The sequence below is a fragment of the Gouania willdenowi genome, chromosome 13 (genome assembly GCF_900634775.1).
Source record: "Gouania willdenowi chromosome 13, fGouWil2.1, whole genome shotgun sequence".
NCBI classification, from domain to species: domain Eukaryota; kingdom Metazoa; phylum Chordata; class Actinopteri; order Blenniiformes; family Gobiesocidae; genus Gouania; species Gouania willdenowi.
In genome coordinates this window covers 22,125,652-22,140,697 of record NC_041056.1, presented here as the reverse complement: position 1 = coordinate 22,140,697, position 15,046 = coordinate 22,125,652, and the positions used below count along the sequence as shown (strand labels likewise).

General features: G+C 38.1%; 1 protein-coding gene across 3 annotated transcripts in view; it reads right to left on the bottom strand.

Annotated features, from left to right (window-relative positions):
- Window positions 1-4,122: 4,122 nt before the first annotated feature.
- The window catches only part of trip12 (thyroid hormone receptor interactor 12), a 30,777-nt gene continuing 19,853 nt past the window's right edge, over window positions 4,123-15,046 (bottom strand). For 2 of the 3 annotated variants that reach the window (XM_028463918.1, XM_028463919.1), the window contains exons 26-42: window positions 14,862-15,013; window positions 14,615-14,772; window positions 14,335-14,408; window positions 14,059-14,258; window positions 13,649-13,776; window positions 13,298-13,449; window positions 11,638-11,780; window positions 11,386-11,542; window positions 11,172-11,270; window positions 10,970-11,084; window positions 10,690-10,844; window positions 7,663-7,827; window positions 7,392-7,556; window positions 7,188-7,301; window positions 6,885-6,979; window positions 6,245-6,348; window positions 5,393-5,589 (exon numbers count right to left, since the gene is read on the bottom strand). In XM_028463918.1, coding sequence (XP_028319719.1) covers window positions 5,393-5,589; window positions 6,245-6,348; window positions 6,885-6,979; window positions 7,188-7,301; window positions 7,392-7,556; window positions 7,663-7,827; window positions 10,690-10,844; window positions 10,970-11,084; window positions 11,172-11,270; window positions 11,386-11,542; window positions 11,638-11,780; window positions 13,298-13,449; window positions 13,649-13,776; window positions 14,059-14,258; window positions 14,335-14,408; window positions 14,615-14,772; window positions 14,862-15,013 — 2,373 coding nt within the window. Of the gene's footprint in view, window positions 5,590-6,244; window positions 6,349-6,884; window positions 6,980-7,187; window positions 7,302-7,391; window positions 7,557-7,662; window positions 7,828-10,689; window positions 10,845-10,969; window positions 11,085-11,171; window positions 11,271-11,385; window positions 11,543-11,637; window positions 11,781-13,297; window positions 13,450-13,648; window positions 13,777-14,058; window positions 14,259-14,334; window positions 14,409-14,614; window positions 14,773-14,861; window positions 15,014-15,046 lie in introns of all 3 variants that reach the window. The other variant, XM_028463920.1, reaches the window with a different exon arrangement.

The following is a 15,046-nucleotide window of genomic DNA, read 5'->3' as shown; positions in this document are numbered from 1 at the left end:
ATTAAAGCAGTTAACTTCTTGAATAAGCCTCATCCTTTAGTAACTCCGTAAGTTTATCACTTAAACTGTAAAAGTGGCGCTGTCTATGATACGGCCAGAGGAGAAGTGATCAACCCTCTTTCTCCCCCATCAGCGACACACACACACACACATATACACTCAATATTGCGATTGCGATTTAATATGCGATTATTTTTTCAAGGGCATCTTGTCATGTATTTTTCAATGAATACAAGCAATAAATCAATTTGTTTCATAATAAACAATTTCAGATTTGTTTAAACTTTAAATAAATATAAAATATACATTTTAAAGCACAGATTACGACAATACAGCAAACAAATGTGTGGCTTTGCCTCTTCAACATAACTAACTTCAAGTTTCATGAAACATGTAAACATGTGGACTGCACTTCTTAAACACTCTCTGAACTTAACAGGGCAGCACAAGACAGAACAAAAATATATATATAAATGAAAAAAATTAAAAATGTGATTGCGATTAGAAAAATCGCATTTTACGATATCGCGATAATAAAGCAAATGCAATGAGTTCAACCCTGGTCTTGAATTTAGGCCTTTTTAGTCATCTATTTCTCATGTCTTGCTTGTTTTAGAATTTAAATTTCACCTTTTGGTGTATTTTAAAGAGTTGTGCCACAACATATTACTGATGATGGATGAGAAAAAGTCTGTGTGCATGTAAAACTAAAATCTGTAATGTTAAAAAAAAAATAATAACCAGACAAATGTTTCTGTGAACCTCTTCAGTAGGGCTGCATGATTATGGCCAAAATGATAATCCCAATTATTTTGATCAATATTGTACAGTATATCATGATTATAATCACAATTATTCATCATATTAGGGAATAATCTTAGTTTTCATTGCACTACTTTTAAAGATATGTACAGTTTGCAGTGCAAAATTAAGCTTTAAATTTGTATTATTATAAAAAATATTTTTTTTAAATTAATCCAAGAATTAAAAATGTACCAAAGGCTAAATTAATAAATACACTATTACAGAGTGCAGAGCCTGTATTTTAAATGTTAATATTGCCATTGATCAGGTTAATTTAATTGTGGCAACCAAAATTGTGATTAATTGTGCAGCCCTACTCCTGAGAGGTGTTCAAGTACCCCAGTTTGGGAACCACTGGACTAAAGGAAATGTCACACAAATCACCATTTTACTGCAAATACTGTCGCGTGTAACGTAACACTCCAACTATCAACCAAACTACTGTAATTTAAACTTTTTTGGTTGAAATTTGTTTAGCTCATTGGCTATCTGAACTGTTTTTAAAATGAATCATATGCAATTCATTGTGTAATGTAAACTATGTGGACGCGAACAAGATTTTCAACCAAAGATAGTTTGTCCTCGGTACGTCGTTCATGTGTGGGTTTTCTCTCCACGCAGACAAAAAAAAAACGTATTGAAGGAGTGACACATTCACTCCTACAGTAAGTTTACTTTATATAACACGCCAGTGTTTATTTCTGCTTATTAGAGCTCCGATGGGTTTCAACACTCTAAGGTTTATGTTGGGAAGCTTCATATATTTTAGTTGTTTCATAACGAAACAGAGGAAATGTCAATCAGTGATGGCTTATTATACAAATGCGTGATCTAGATTTTGACCATTCTTTTGTTACATTTTTTCATCAGTGCTTAATCTACCACCAGAACTAACGTCATTTTTTTTTTCGTGCTACGGACACAACTTTCACACGTGTGTTTCAATCATCTTATTACAAAACTTCATTTAGGGTCTGAGTTGGGGTTTTGGGATAAGACTCATTTAAATGAGTTGCTTTGCAATCACCACCAGGAGGCGCCACACAGAAATCATATGCGATACATTCGTTGTCATTAGGGATGTCCCGATACAACTTTTTCACTTCCGATATTGCGGCCTTGAGTATTTGTCGATACCGATATTGATCCGATTCCAATATCAGCAGGAATCATACATAGTTTTATAACTTATTTTGTAGAGTGGAATTTTCTGTCTCATTATCGGATCTGGACACCCCTAATAGTCATTGTCACAAATGTCTTGAGACTGAGCTGAAAATGACCCTGCTTTAGAGGAAAACCTTAGCCAGGCCATGGAAGGAGTGCAGAGAAATGGTGTTTTCTCATCATGTATTCCTGCTTTTTAATGTACAGGGGATGGTATATCTCAGACATGTTTAGACACTCCTTTGCTCTTAGAATGCTGGCCTCCGCTCTTTCTGCTGTCCTGGCTGCATCTGCGGGCCCAGGGTAGTTCCTGGGCTTGCAGTAGCGTTTGTTTTTTTTTTTTTTTTTTTTGCAATTTTTTTTAAAAAAAAAAGAAAAAAGAGAAAGAAGAAAAAAAAAAAAAAAAAAAAAGAATGTTGGCTTCAGGTAAACTTGGATCTCCAACAATATACAGCATCTGCAGTGACATTAGTGACCAAATGATGTCAGCAGAGGTGAACTTACCATTAGGCAAGGGGGTCGCACGTCCTTCAGGCCCAAAGTTTGATGCCTCACAGTTGTTTTTGTTGTTTGCAAGAAGGCAACAATAATTCAAAATAAAACAATATTCAAAATACTTTTTTTTAAAAAATGAGCATATTAAATGTTGCTTGACCAATTACAAAAAAGAAGAAAGAAAGAAATATTTTAAGATCATACCAAAGTGGGAGGACCCCCAAAATGCTAAATCCGCCACTGCATGGACACCAGTTAGCAACATACCTTTATTTGTCTTAAAGAAGCCTAGAGTTTTATAAACAAGGAGCTAGTTTAGCATTGTGCAAAGTGTCAGGATTGCTCATCGATTATAGGATGTAAAGCTTTTCCCTAAAGTTCCTTTTCAGGGTGTCAGCCATGAATGTGATTGTGTAGTTTGGTAGAACAGTGACCTGAGGGAATGATTCAGACAAACTGCTCTGACAAGTCAATTGTTGCATGATTTGAATGGCTAAAGCAATTTGAATCACTCTGCAATAGAATATATTTCATATGAAAATGTAATAATATCAGAGCACGTGCTGGGAACTAATTATCCTCTGTGCTGCACCTGTGCCAGTCGCTCCTGTAGGGTTACAGATCCATAAAGTCTTTAACTGTGTAGCGTCACTACAGCAGGGACTTACCCGTCTAATGTCGTTTGGAATGTTGCAATTTGCAGTACTTTTGAGTACTTTTGTCGCACCCATAATCTTTCCTGATTGGGTCCAGAAATGAGACAAACGACGAATGGGCTGCAGCTTTTACGTGTGCGCATGCGCAGACCAAAACTCTCCCAAATTGTCCAAATGCTAGACAAGCATCCAATGTTTAACAATCAGTGCAGTGCAATTTAGTCGTGTGTGTATATATATATATATATATATATTTTCTCATTTTCTTTATATGTTTTAATATATATGAGAAAAGTTTGAATATACAAGTTTGATTTATATACAAAGTGTAAATATATATGAAAATATACAAGAAAAGTTTGAATATATACAAGTCTGAATATACATATTTAAACCCATTTTATTTACCATTTGTCAGCACCACATGTACTGCAATCTTTTTGCATGTTTTTTTTTTTTTCTTCCCCCATTTACAATAATACATAGTAAATAAATGCATTTCATCTTAAAAATGACATTAAATTGGTTGGCTTCGTTAAGTGATCAGTCTTATTTCCTGCAGTATATTTAAAAATGGAGCATTTTATAGATTCAGTACATTGTATCTGATTAATCGATTAATGATGGAATATCAATACACGCACATTGAGCAACTTTGTGCATAAAATATGCTCCATATAACTTTGGCACTGAGCACATCTCTATGCTTGATTAAAAACACACTCCCAATGATTGACTTACACTTGGGAAAAAACAGCATTGACAAAACAAATACATTATTTATATTTACACTAACTGAACCTTTAGTTGTATAGCACTCTGAAATATACAAAAAAAAAAAAAACTTGTGAATAAAAACATTTGAAAATTGTTTTTATATGCATGACAAACATCAGAACTCAGATGCTTTTATCGTGTTGTCCTAAAACCTAAAAAGTCATTTTTAAAGTTTGTGGTGCAAATTGTGATGAACATAAGAAATAACTTTGCAATCAACACATGAGTCAAACAGTTACTTTATTTATGTTCAGGTAAAAACATGAACCTGATGCAGTAAATTATTGCAGATCTTAGAAACCAGCACAAGAACCATTGGGCCAAGAGAGCATACAGTGGCGCCCTCCCCTGGCCAAAGACTGCAGGTGCACACCACGGTTTGTTCCAAGCCAGCAGTGCAAAGAATGAAAATCAACTACAGCAAGAAATAAAGACATGGAAAATAAAAAAGAAAGGGGGGAGGGGGGATTAAAGCAGACATTCCAACCTTAAACTGGGTGTGAAACTGCATATATATATTTTATCCCATAAATGAACTTGAAATGCTATCTGGCCTTGAATGATGAGCAATACGTTGCTGTGCCCAGCTACATTGTGTCGAGGGCTGCTTAGAACTTGGTCTAAGGTGACCGTACACATCCAGTAGGGCACAACGAAAAGATACCAACTTTATCGAAATAAGAGAAAAACAAATTTACCTGAACGTGTCGGTCACAGCTCTTCTGAGCTATAGTTTCTAGAATAAAGAGGCCAGAACACAATCTCAACATGGGTAGAGGGAAATAAAAGATAATATGAGCTCATTACTACCCGCATTCAACCAACTGCAACACTCGTTTTCAAACACTTTGAAGCAAAGACACGCAGTAGGAGGAGGGGGGGGCACGCACACACACAAACTGAGGCCAATATAACAGAACAAAAAGCCAACGGATGAACTCAGGGAGGAAGGACATGAAAACAAAAAGCTATTCTATCAAATGTGTAGAATGAGCAAAATCTGCAAATTTGTCTGTACAAATGATCTTTGGAGCTAAAGTAAACCTAGCTTGCTCAATGAACACCCCCCTCGCCCCTCTTCCCCCTGCTCCCTAACATCCAGAGATGCTGTCCACTGTTCTGGAGAGGAGACATCCCTTTTTTTTTTTAAATATCACATAGCAATGCAATTTAAAACGTCACCCAGATGTTTTCATCTTTTAACATTACTCAACTACTGATATAAGTGTAACTCTGTTTTTTTTTGTTTTTGTTTATAGTTTCATGTTCTGTGTCATGGAACGCCTTTCCATTCTTTTTAATTTTTATATTTTTTTGAGAGATGGGGGTCAGCAAATATATTTAAAGTCTTACTTTGTCTGCAAGCTGCTTTCTCTAACAAGAAGGCTGAACACGAAGCCTTGATGTAAGTGATTACAAAAAACCTAAGGTGGAAGTCTTGATTTAATCAGTCGCTGTAGAAGGCATTTGTTTGGATGTGAGACGTGGGGAGATCAGGAAAGGTGGAACGACTGCTGGCCCTCACGAGCCGCAATCAACAGTTTCTCTCGCATGATCTCTATGCTGGAATAGTCAGGCAGCTTCAGGTAGTTCACGCAGGTCATGACCGAGGGGAGGAAGTCGTCCGGGGTCTCTGTCGACTCAAATGTTTTTCTTACAATCGTCAGAGGGGGGTTCAGGCTCCGAAAACCTAGGTGGACACAAGCACCACAAGGATTAGCACAATTATGGTGCAATTATAAGTGTAATTTCAAAATCTGCTGCAGTTGTAATCGTAATTGAATTTAGATAATTGACTTTGTAATTGTCATAAAAATTCTATAAAATTTGTCAATTATAATTTAACGCAAACATGGGGAACCATGTTACAGTTCTACACACATGTAGTAAACAGTTCTTAAAATATGTTTCATATTAAGTCTTCCCACATTTTACCATTAAAAAAAAAAAACAATGAAATCCAGGGGTATAATGACTGAAAAAAAGGCTCAGACGTCCACAACAAAATTATTAATACCTACTGTATCAAAAAAATTGCACTTCTTGTAGTGTTGACGTTTGACAGCATGTGCAGACAAAGAAAAAAAAAAAAAAAAAAAAAGTATTTGACTTTCTAATTATAAAAAAAAATTTGTAATTGGAAAAAATGCTGGTCACCGTAATTGCAATTAAATTGTAATTGAATATGGGAAAATATAAGCATAATTGTAACTGAAAAAAATTTAATTGATTCCAACCCTGAGGATGACTATACCGCAAACTGGCAGTGATCCACAGACTGATGCAGTGCAGATTCTGCTTCCTCTAGGGATCGAAAGGAGAAAAGGGCATGTGACATGACTCACCTCCAACGGGCAGCCTTGGGCTTCCAGTGACAAACTGCAGAAAGAGTCTCTGCTGTTCAGCATCAAAGCTACTCAATACTTCGAACAGGAAGCGAACTGCACGACTGGAAAAAAAAAAGAAAAAAGAACAAGCATTTTTCAAACTGCTTTATCTCAGGCCGTCTCCTCTGATGACGTAGTATTACGTTTGCATGACAAGAAGTGGCATCCTTTCAAAGAACTCTCATTTCATAAGTTTGTAAGGCAAAGCAAGGCAAATTTATTTGTATAGCGTATTTCATACACAAGGCAATTCAATGTGTTTTGCATGATTAAAAAGTGCAACAGAATTAATAATGTAATAATTGTAATTTACAAATTTTGTAACAATTATAATTTAAACAGTCTAAAAATCATAAACAACATTAAAGTCAGCATCAGATGAAAAATGACTGAAAATATACAAAGCTACAGAAAATCACACAAAGGTACACAAATGACAAACTACTCCAATAACACACAGAAACCCATTCTTCTTTCCTCTATTAATGCTCAGGTATGTAAAACGACTGTAGAAACTAATGTGTGTGTGACCAGTTTTCTTTCATCATATCACAGTTTAAAACAGGTTCATGACTTCAGTCATTGACACGAGTCTCACCTGTCATGCGTGTATCCGTGGTCTGGTCGACAGCACTCCATCAACGTCTTCACGTCCCATGTCTCAGACTTACTGCCACACAGCAACTGGTCGAGCTACGACATAAACACAGGATAAAAAGTGAAAAAAATTTAACTGTAAAGCACGTTTCATACACAACGCCCCTCAATAGGCTTTACAGCACTAAAAATGCAACAAAGATTATAAAGTCGAATGAAAGGACATCGATGAGTTAGTTTGGTTTGAGGACATTCATCCTAATGTTCTACATGCAATCACATAAAAACAAGAATCCCGTCTTACCTCCTCTGGGTAGAAATACTGCAAGTGATGCAAAGGGAAGACGGACTCAAACCCTTCCCGAAATGACTCAAATTGTCTTGAAACTCCTTCATTTAGAGTCCAGTACACCACCAGCTAAAAATGGGGGCGGGGAATGAAGAGGTTAATGATAAAAGGAAGGGCATTAAAAGCATTAGGAGATTGAAGAAATGGTGAGATAGATACCCTGAGGTACTCCTCCAGGTTGTAGATCGTGACTGGGACGTCTTTACCGCCCTTCTTCAGCTCAATGTTTGGGAATCCTGGCAGGGTGAAGTCTAAACCCAAGTCTTCCACTGAGCAGCCATTCATATTCAGGCTCTCCAGGGCCTGCTGTAGTGTCTCTCTTGTCTATGAGTTACACACACATGCACGCACGCCAAACAGGAAATGGTCAAGAGTAACTACAGATTTTCCCATTTAGATTGATACTGAAAAGGTCAGAACTTTTTTTTACCTGGGAGCGATCCTGTTCCAGCCTCTTCTTCTGGCGGATGATGTCCTCCAGGTGCTGGATAGACTTGGCAACACTGGGATCAATGTTCACCAGGTCGTGGGAGCTTATCGACATCTCATGCCTCAGCATCCACTTGTAGAATGGCAGCCCCAAGGGCAGGTCCAGCTTAGAGAGGTAGATACACAAAAATCTGTTTTAGAAAACCCCTTTGCAGCAAAAATAACTAAATTGCTTACTTTATACATTACTTTTGCTCTGAAATGTTTAAAATATTAAATCTTGAACCCACTGATCTATAAACACAACATGTCAAACGGCACCTGTTACAACTAGAAAACAAAAAGCAAAAACAATGCTTAGACTAGGGGTGTTATAATAATTTTTACGATGCATAGTGATGCAGTCCATCGATGCAGAGACGAAACATAATTATAGCGTCAATAAAGTTGTGAAGTTAAAAACACGACGACCCATTTTAATTGTGGGAAAACGAGTCCTGCACAGTATGATGGAGGGAGCCAAAAATGAAAAGAAAGTAGATAAGTAAATAAGTATGTGCAGCAGGTATGATTTTAATCATGTACCTTTGTTGCATCGGACTCGTATTTGTTAATATACTATATTACATGTTTCAGCAGAGCAGTAATTCACTCCTATGATGATTTGTTTTGCATGGATTAACATTTTCACACCAATAACATGTGCAGTAGCCAGGCTAGGCCTGCACTGTTTATTTTGTGTTACTTAAATTCATTGTTAGGGATAATCAGAATAGTTTTATTTGCCAAGTACAGTTTTAAAACAGCACAGTGAATTTGACTTGGTAGTGGGTGTGCGGAACAAAACAAAAAAACAGCAACAACAATAATTATATTGATAAATATAAAAGATAAGGATAGAGGATAAAGGATAAGTACAGGTGCTGGTCATAAAAGTAGAATGTCATGAAAAGGTTGATTTACTTAAGTAATTCCATTCAAAAAGTGAAACTTATATCATGTGTACATTCATTTCACAGACTGACATATTTCAAGTGTATATTTCTTTTAATGTTGATGATTATAACTGAATAACCCAAATTGAGTATCTCAGAAAATTAGAAAATTGTGGAGAGGTTCAATATTGAAGACACCTGGTGCCCTGCAAATGCTCTCCAGTCTAGTTCTGTAGGCTAAACAAACATGGGGAAGACTGCTGACATGACAATTGTCCAAAAGATGACCATTGCACACGAAGGGCAAGACACAAAAGGTCATCGCTAAGGATGCTGGCTGTTCACAGAGCTCTGTGTCCAAGCACATTAATAGAGAGGTAAATGGAAGGTAAAGATGTGGTAAAAAAAAAAAAAAAAGTGTACAAGCAATAGGGATAACCGCACCCTAGAGATCATTGTGAAACAAAACCCATTCAAAAATGTGGGGGAGATTCACAAAGAGTGGACTGCAGGTGGAGTCAGTGCTTCAAGAACCATCACGCACAGACGTATGCAAGACATGGGTTTCAGATGTCGCATTCCTTGTGTCAAGCCACTCTTGAACAAGAGACAGCGTCAGAAGCGTCTCGTCTGGGCTAAAGACATAAAGGACTGGACTGCTGCTGAGTGGTCCAAAGTTATGTTCTCTGATGAAAGTAAATGTTGCATGTCCTTTGGAAATCAAGGTCCCAGAGTCTGGAGGAAGAAAGGAGAGGCACAGAATCCACGTTGCTTGAGGTCGAGTGTAAAGTTTCCACAGTCAGTGATGGTTTGGGGCGCCATGTCATGTGCTGATGTAGGTCGACTGTGTTTCCTTAGGTCCAAAGTAAACGCAGTCGTCTACCAGGAAGTTTTAGAGCACTTCATGCTTCCCGCTGCTGACCAACTTTATGGAGATGCAGATTTAATTTTCCAACAGGACTTGGCACCTGCACATAGTGCCAAAGCTATCAGTACCTGGTTTAAGGACCATGGTATCCCTGTTCTTGATTGGCCAGCAAACTCACCTGACCATAACCCCATAGAAAATCTATGGGCTATTGTGAAGAGGAAGCTGCGAGACACCAGTCCCAACAATGCAGAAGAGCTGAAGGCCACTATCAGAGCAACCTGGGCTCTCATAATACCTGAGCAGCGCCACAGACTGATCGACTCCATGCCACATCACAATGCTGCAGTAATTCAGGCAAAAGGAGCCCCAACTAAGTATTGAGTGCTGTACATGCTCATACTTTTCAGTTGGCCAACATTTCTAGAAATCTTTTTTTTTATATCCGTCTTAAGTAATATTGTAATTTTCTGAGATACTGAATTTGGGATTTTCATTAGTTGTCAGTTATAATCATCAACATTAAAAGAAACAGTCTGTGTGTAATAAATGAATATAATATACAAGTTTCACTTTTTGAATGGATTTCCTGAAATAAATCAACTTCTTCATGATATTTTAATTTTATGACCAGCACGTGTATATACCCAGAGTCCTGGAGGCGTACAGGTCCTGGAGGGAGTCCAGATTGTTTGGTAACATTTAAATATCTTTGTTCATGAAAAAGAACATTACAATGTATAAACGACTGAGAAGTTTGAGGTAATGTAAGTATTTAAATTCTTCTTGTTATCTGCTGTGTTCAGACTCAGTGTTCTTTCTTTCAGCAGCAGCAGCACAACTACAGAAGTATTAGTTTGATTTGAGGATATAAAAATTCCTCACAGATAGAGGGAGGCTCGACCTTTCAAGTTACAATTAAACTGGAAGACTTATAATGTTAGTTTTTAAAGCACTTTCTAAATAATAAAGAATGGAGATCATACTTGGCTTGTATTTTTAGATGAAAAAGTAACCACGGGCAGGAAAGTAGGAAATACAGAAAGAAACTTATTATTCTGCATCGTGGAATCAAATCGTTGGCATGATGATGGTAATCTAATTGCGACACCAGTGAAGACGCACAGCATTAGCTTAAGACTACTTGATATATTAATGCAATACTTTTTTTTTTAAACCAAAAATGGAATCTGGTTAACATAGCAGACAAAATAAGAGGCCTTACCAGTCTGAAGTCCATGATGGCTTTGGCCATGAGCTTTCCTAAGAAACGGAACTTCATTTTGATTTTGGCTATGTGTGCTGGTTTGGTTGTCCTCCCAAAAGGAACAGCAAACAGTCCCCTTGAGCTGAACATGTACTTAGTGCTCTCCTGGTTTCCTGTTTGGTAGACAACAAGTAGTGAGCATGGTTAGCACAGATGTTAGCTAGGTAAGGAGAAAAAAATATTTCTGTTTCATAGTTAATGATCATATTAGGTAGCCAATAAAATGACAATAAAGTACCTTTGGGATTGGCCAAAGTAACCTCTTCTCCTCTCCAAAGGCCCAGATCAGCCCGCTGAAGCTCCTGAGACACCAGAGCATAGAACTCCAGAGTGGGCCCGAGGCCTGTGCCCACCTGAGAGCAAACAAATAGACAAATTCCATTAAGATGTTTTACAAGAACACATTTTCACTGATTGAACAACAGATGCCAGGACTGTACCTCATTCTCATACTGAATCTCTAGCATTGCTCTTGAACTGCCCAGATCCTGCATTACAGACTCAGCCTGTTTCAGGAGCTCATCGCGATTTATCGTCCTCTGAAAGCACACAAAAAAGGCCCAGGTTGGCACAAAATAAAACTCCATCTGCATTTAGCAGGGCAAAATGTTTCAAATGAGTGGATCTGGACAGGGTCCTCAGTAGATTCTGCACCTTCTTTCTGTCTAGACGCGGTGCCACCCTGCTGTCCTGGGAATCTGATTGGTTAATTTCGGGATTTGTGTCCAGCAGGCGTTGCATGGCTCTGTCGCGATCAAAGGCAGTAACGTAGAACAACATCTGCCGGGTGTCGAAGGGGAAAAAGAAGGGGCTGTGCAGACGAACCAAAAAAAAAAAAAAACAAACGCAAACAACAACAAAATTAAAATTTGTCCTTTTAACAGCAAAGACATTAATCACACATACCAGGTTTTTCCAAGCTCAATGAGCCAAGTGGGGATGTTTCCAGTCATGATGACCAGAGGGTCTTGTAGCTGACGGTTGGCTTTGGCTGTCAGCTTACTGTTAATAAACTCACTGGTAGCAATGATTTCCTTACAAGCAGCATTCTGCAACACAAGCACAAAATACATTTTTGTGTATTTTTTTAAAAGCAAAACATAAATATGACAAGCAGAATTTTACATCAACACCTGAACACCGGCAGAGGGATTTCGGCTAAAGTTCAATTCTTGCCTTCTCCTTGCCCTTCTCTCTTTTTGTTTCAGGTGTCTTGAAGCTAGAGCTGACAGTTCCTGATCTGTAGTTCACAGCTCAACTAGTCTGGGACACGCTGATGTCCTTTCTCTCTCTCCTGTTCTGTTCTTCCTTCTGTCCACTAACCCCAACCAGTCGAGGCAGATGGCTGCCCCCTCTGAGCCTGGTTGTGCTGGAGATTTCCTTTTGTTAAAAGAGAGTTGTTCTCCCCACTGTAGCTAATGCATGTTCATGTGGATTTGTTGGGCTTTTTCTTTAACTTAAAGGTCCAATATTATGCTATTATTCACCCAACTCCATTTGTTCTAAGAACTCCAATGACATAGTATTTGAGAATTATTTCAGCCAAAAAACTGCACATTACAGTAAAACACATAGCTATTTAAGCGGCTATCGTGATTGTGAGTCTGTCTCAGAGCTTCCGGCAGTATGTTTATCACAGCAGCCGAATCATTCAGCTCTTCAAACACTCACTGAAGTGTTAGGCTGCAAAGTCCCTTTCTTCTTCTCCTCATCTCTATTAACTACAGGAATAGTGCATTTAAGGTCAATCATTTATTTTGCGCAACTGCTGTAGCTTTACATATAAGACAAAGTATATTATATATTCTATATTAAACCGCAGTGTTTGTTTTAGCAGTGAGTTAGTTTGAGAGAAAGGAGCTCAATTTCTTAAAAGGTAGGAGGAGCCAGAATTGTCAGGAGGAGGAGTTTCTGCTAGGTGACATCAGGTAGCGGGGAAAATCCAACTCGCCCATTTGGAGCTGACTTTTTACAAAATGTGGAATAACAAGGGAGGGAGAAAACAGAACTTTTTCAACTTTGGCCCTCTGAATGAGGCTAAAGGGATGTATATCACTGTAGCAAAGCCATTATTAAGTGTTTTTTTTTTCCACAATACTGCCCTTTAAGAAATGTATATCCTGATAGCGCTTTGAGATGACTATTGTTGTAACTTGCACTATATAAATAAAGTTGAATTGAATTGAATAAATTCCAACATGACAGGGAATACGCCAAGTCAATTCTCACAAAAATAATCATAATAAATAGGGAGTTTATCACACATTAACATGTATGTGACCTAATGTGTAGCAACTTTAGGAAATGGACAGAAATCACATCTCTACAAAATGATTGTGATTTTAGCATGTGCATTCAGACGATGGCATACAAAAACATAATAATACAATAAAATATATTTCAGCTAGTAAACTCAGTGGGTAGACAGTAACTTTGAAAACATACTAGCCACAAGGGCTGGTGAATAACAAAATGTAATTAAAAAGTAAAGAAAAAAAAAAAGGAATATTTACAGTAATAAAATTGATTTCTATCACATAAAAAATCCCAGTAAAACTCCACTTACTTCAAACAAGTAGAACCAGTATCTACTGATGGAGTGCAGGACCCTTAACAGCAGGTTGACCTCTAAAGACGGGTCATCAAAAGTGATGGTCTCTGGTGGCTCCGAAGTGAGGTATGTCTCTAAGGGATTGATAACGCTGGGACAAACACCATCTGAAAAGAAATCAATAGGTTGCACTGAAATGTTGGCTGACAAATCTTCACAATCACCTCAAACATTGTGTCTAATTATTAAAATGGTTTTTCACAATTTCACACAAAACAATAACCAAATTGTTGTCTGTCTGTCTGTAAAGAGTGAAAAAACAACAGAAAGCAGTCTAAAACAAAAGGAGATGGTGGAGATTCTCACCATGCCACAGCTCATCTTGCTTCTTGGCGTTACGAGGGGAGGTTTTGGTGGGAGCGGTTTGGGCTCGGCCCCTTTTTCCACCCACGGCATCTTTGCTGCCATCCTCATCCTCTCTCACTGGCTTATACCTTTAAAAAAAAAAAGAAAAATTAATCATTGAGTACATCGCTGTACATCACTAGTAATTAGTAGCCACGTTGCATTTACAACAGTACAAGTGGAACAGAAAGCATCAGTAATTGTTACACAAGCAGGCAACAGATGTGCAACCTGGCTAATAAATGACCACCAAATAATACATACATGGAGTGACACAGCCAACATCTTTTTAAATTCCCAATAGTGGCTCGCAAATGCAAAAGTCAATTTGTAAACATTCATACTGAATCAGGCGAGGTTAAAAATCATACCATATCGTGTGCGTTTTGGTCCAGATGCCAGCTCGCCCGAGTGGGTTTGCTTCATCGTCCGTCGACTCCCTTTCTTCTTCAGCCTGCAGACTGTACTGTCGCACAGCCTGGTAAACGGTCATGTTGTACGGCAGCAAGTGGTCACCAATGTAGAACTGTAGTCTGTGACGCACGCTGCCAGAATTCAGGAACTGTGCCGCCTGAAGATTGTTTAAGCCAGGTTAGAAATGACAAAACAATGTATATTTACTCAAATTAGAGTCTGAAGTTACACACCAATGATTCGTCTATTTCATCATCTGAACCGTCATCATCACTGTCTTCATCTTCCTCCCTGATTCGTCCATAGCCTGTCAAGAAGACACTCAAATAATCACCAAAACAATTAACCAACAACATTTGTTTGCATAAAAATGCAGAGTAGTGTTTTTTTTAATGTAGTTTCAGTTTACAGGTTTCTTACTCTGAACATTTAACAAAGTTTAACAGTTTCAATGGAAATCACGGAGATGCATGGTAGTCGAACCAATCCAATAGTATGCAAGCGTTGATTTACCTCTGACCACTAGATATCTCTCGATGGCTTGCACCAGGGCCAGGGGGTCAATCTTCACGGGGCCACCTTTCCACTGTTTAACATTAGTGCAATCTGGGTGTCGCTGTAGCTGACACTTAAGCTGATGTGTGTTGAAGAACTTCAGTGCCTGAGAACCTCTGATAATAGAAATGTAAAAACAAAATGTGTTGAACAGTGATATTTTAGTACTGTTTTGTTTTTGGTTTTTTAAAATACAGGAACAGACCTGCTGCCATTGCCGTTGCCACTGGGGAAGTCATGAACCTTGACCGGAAACTGTTCCATTTGGCTCAGACAGCTGTTCATTTTGTGTACCATGGCCAGGTAAGGTGCATTCACTGTTGGGTCAAGACGACCTACTGGCTCCATTCCTGAAACCTGAAATTCACAAAATAAATTTAAGATGACAAT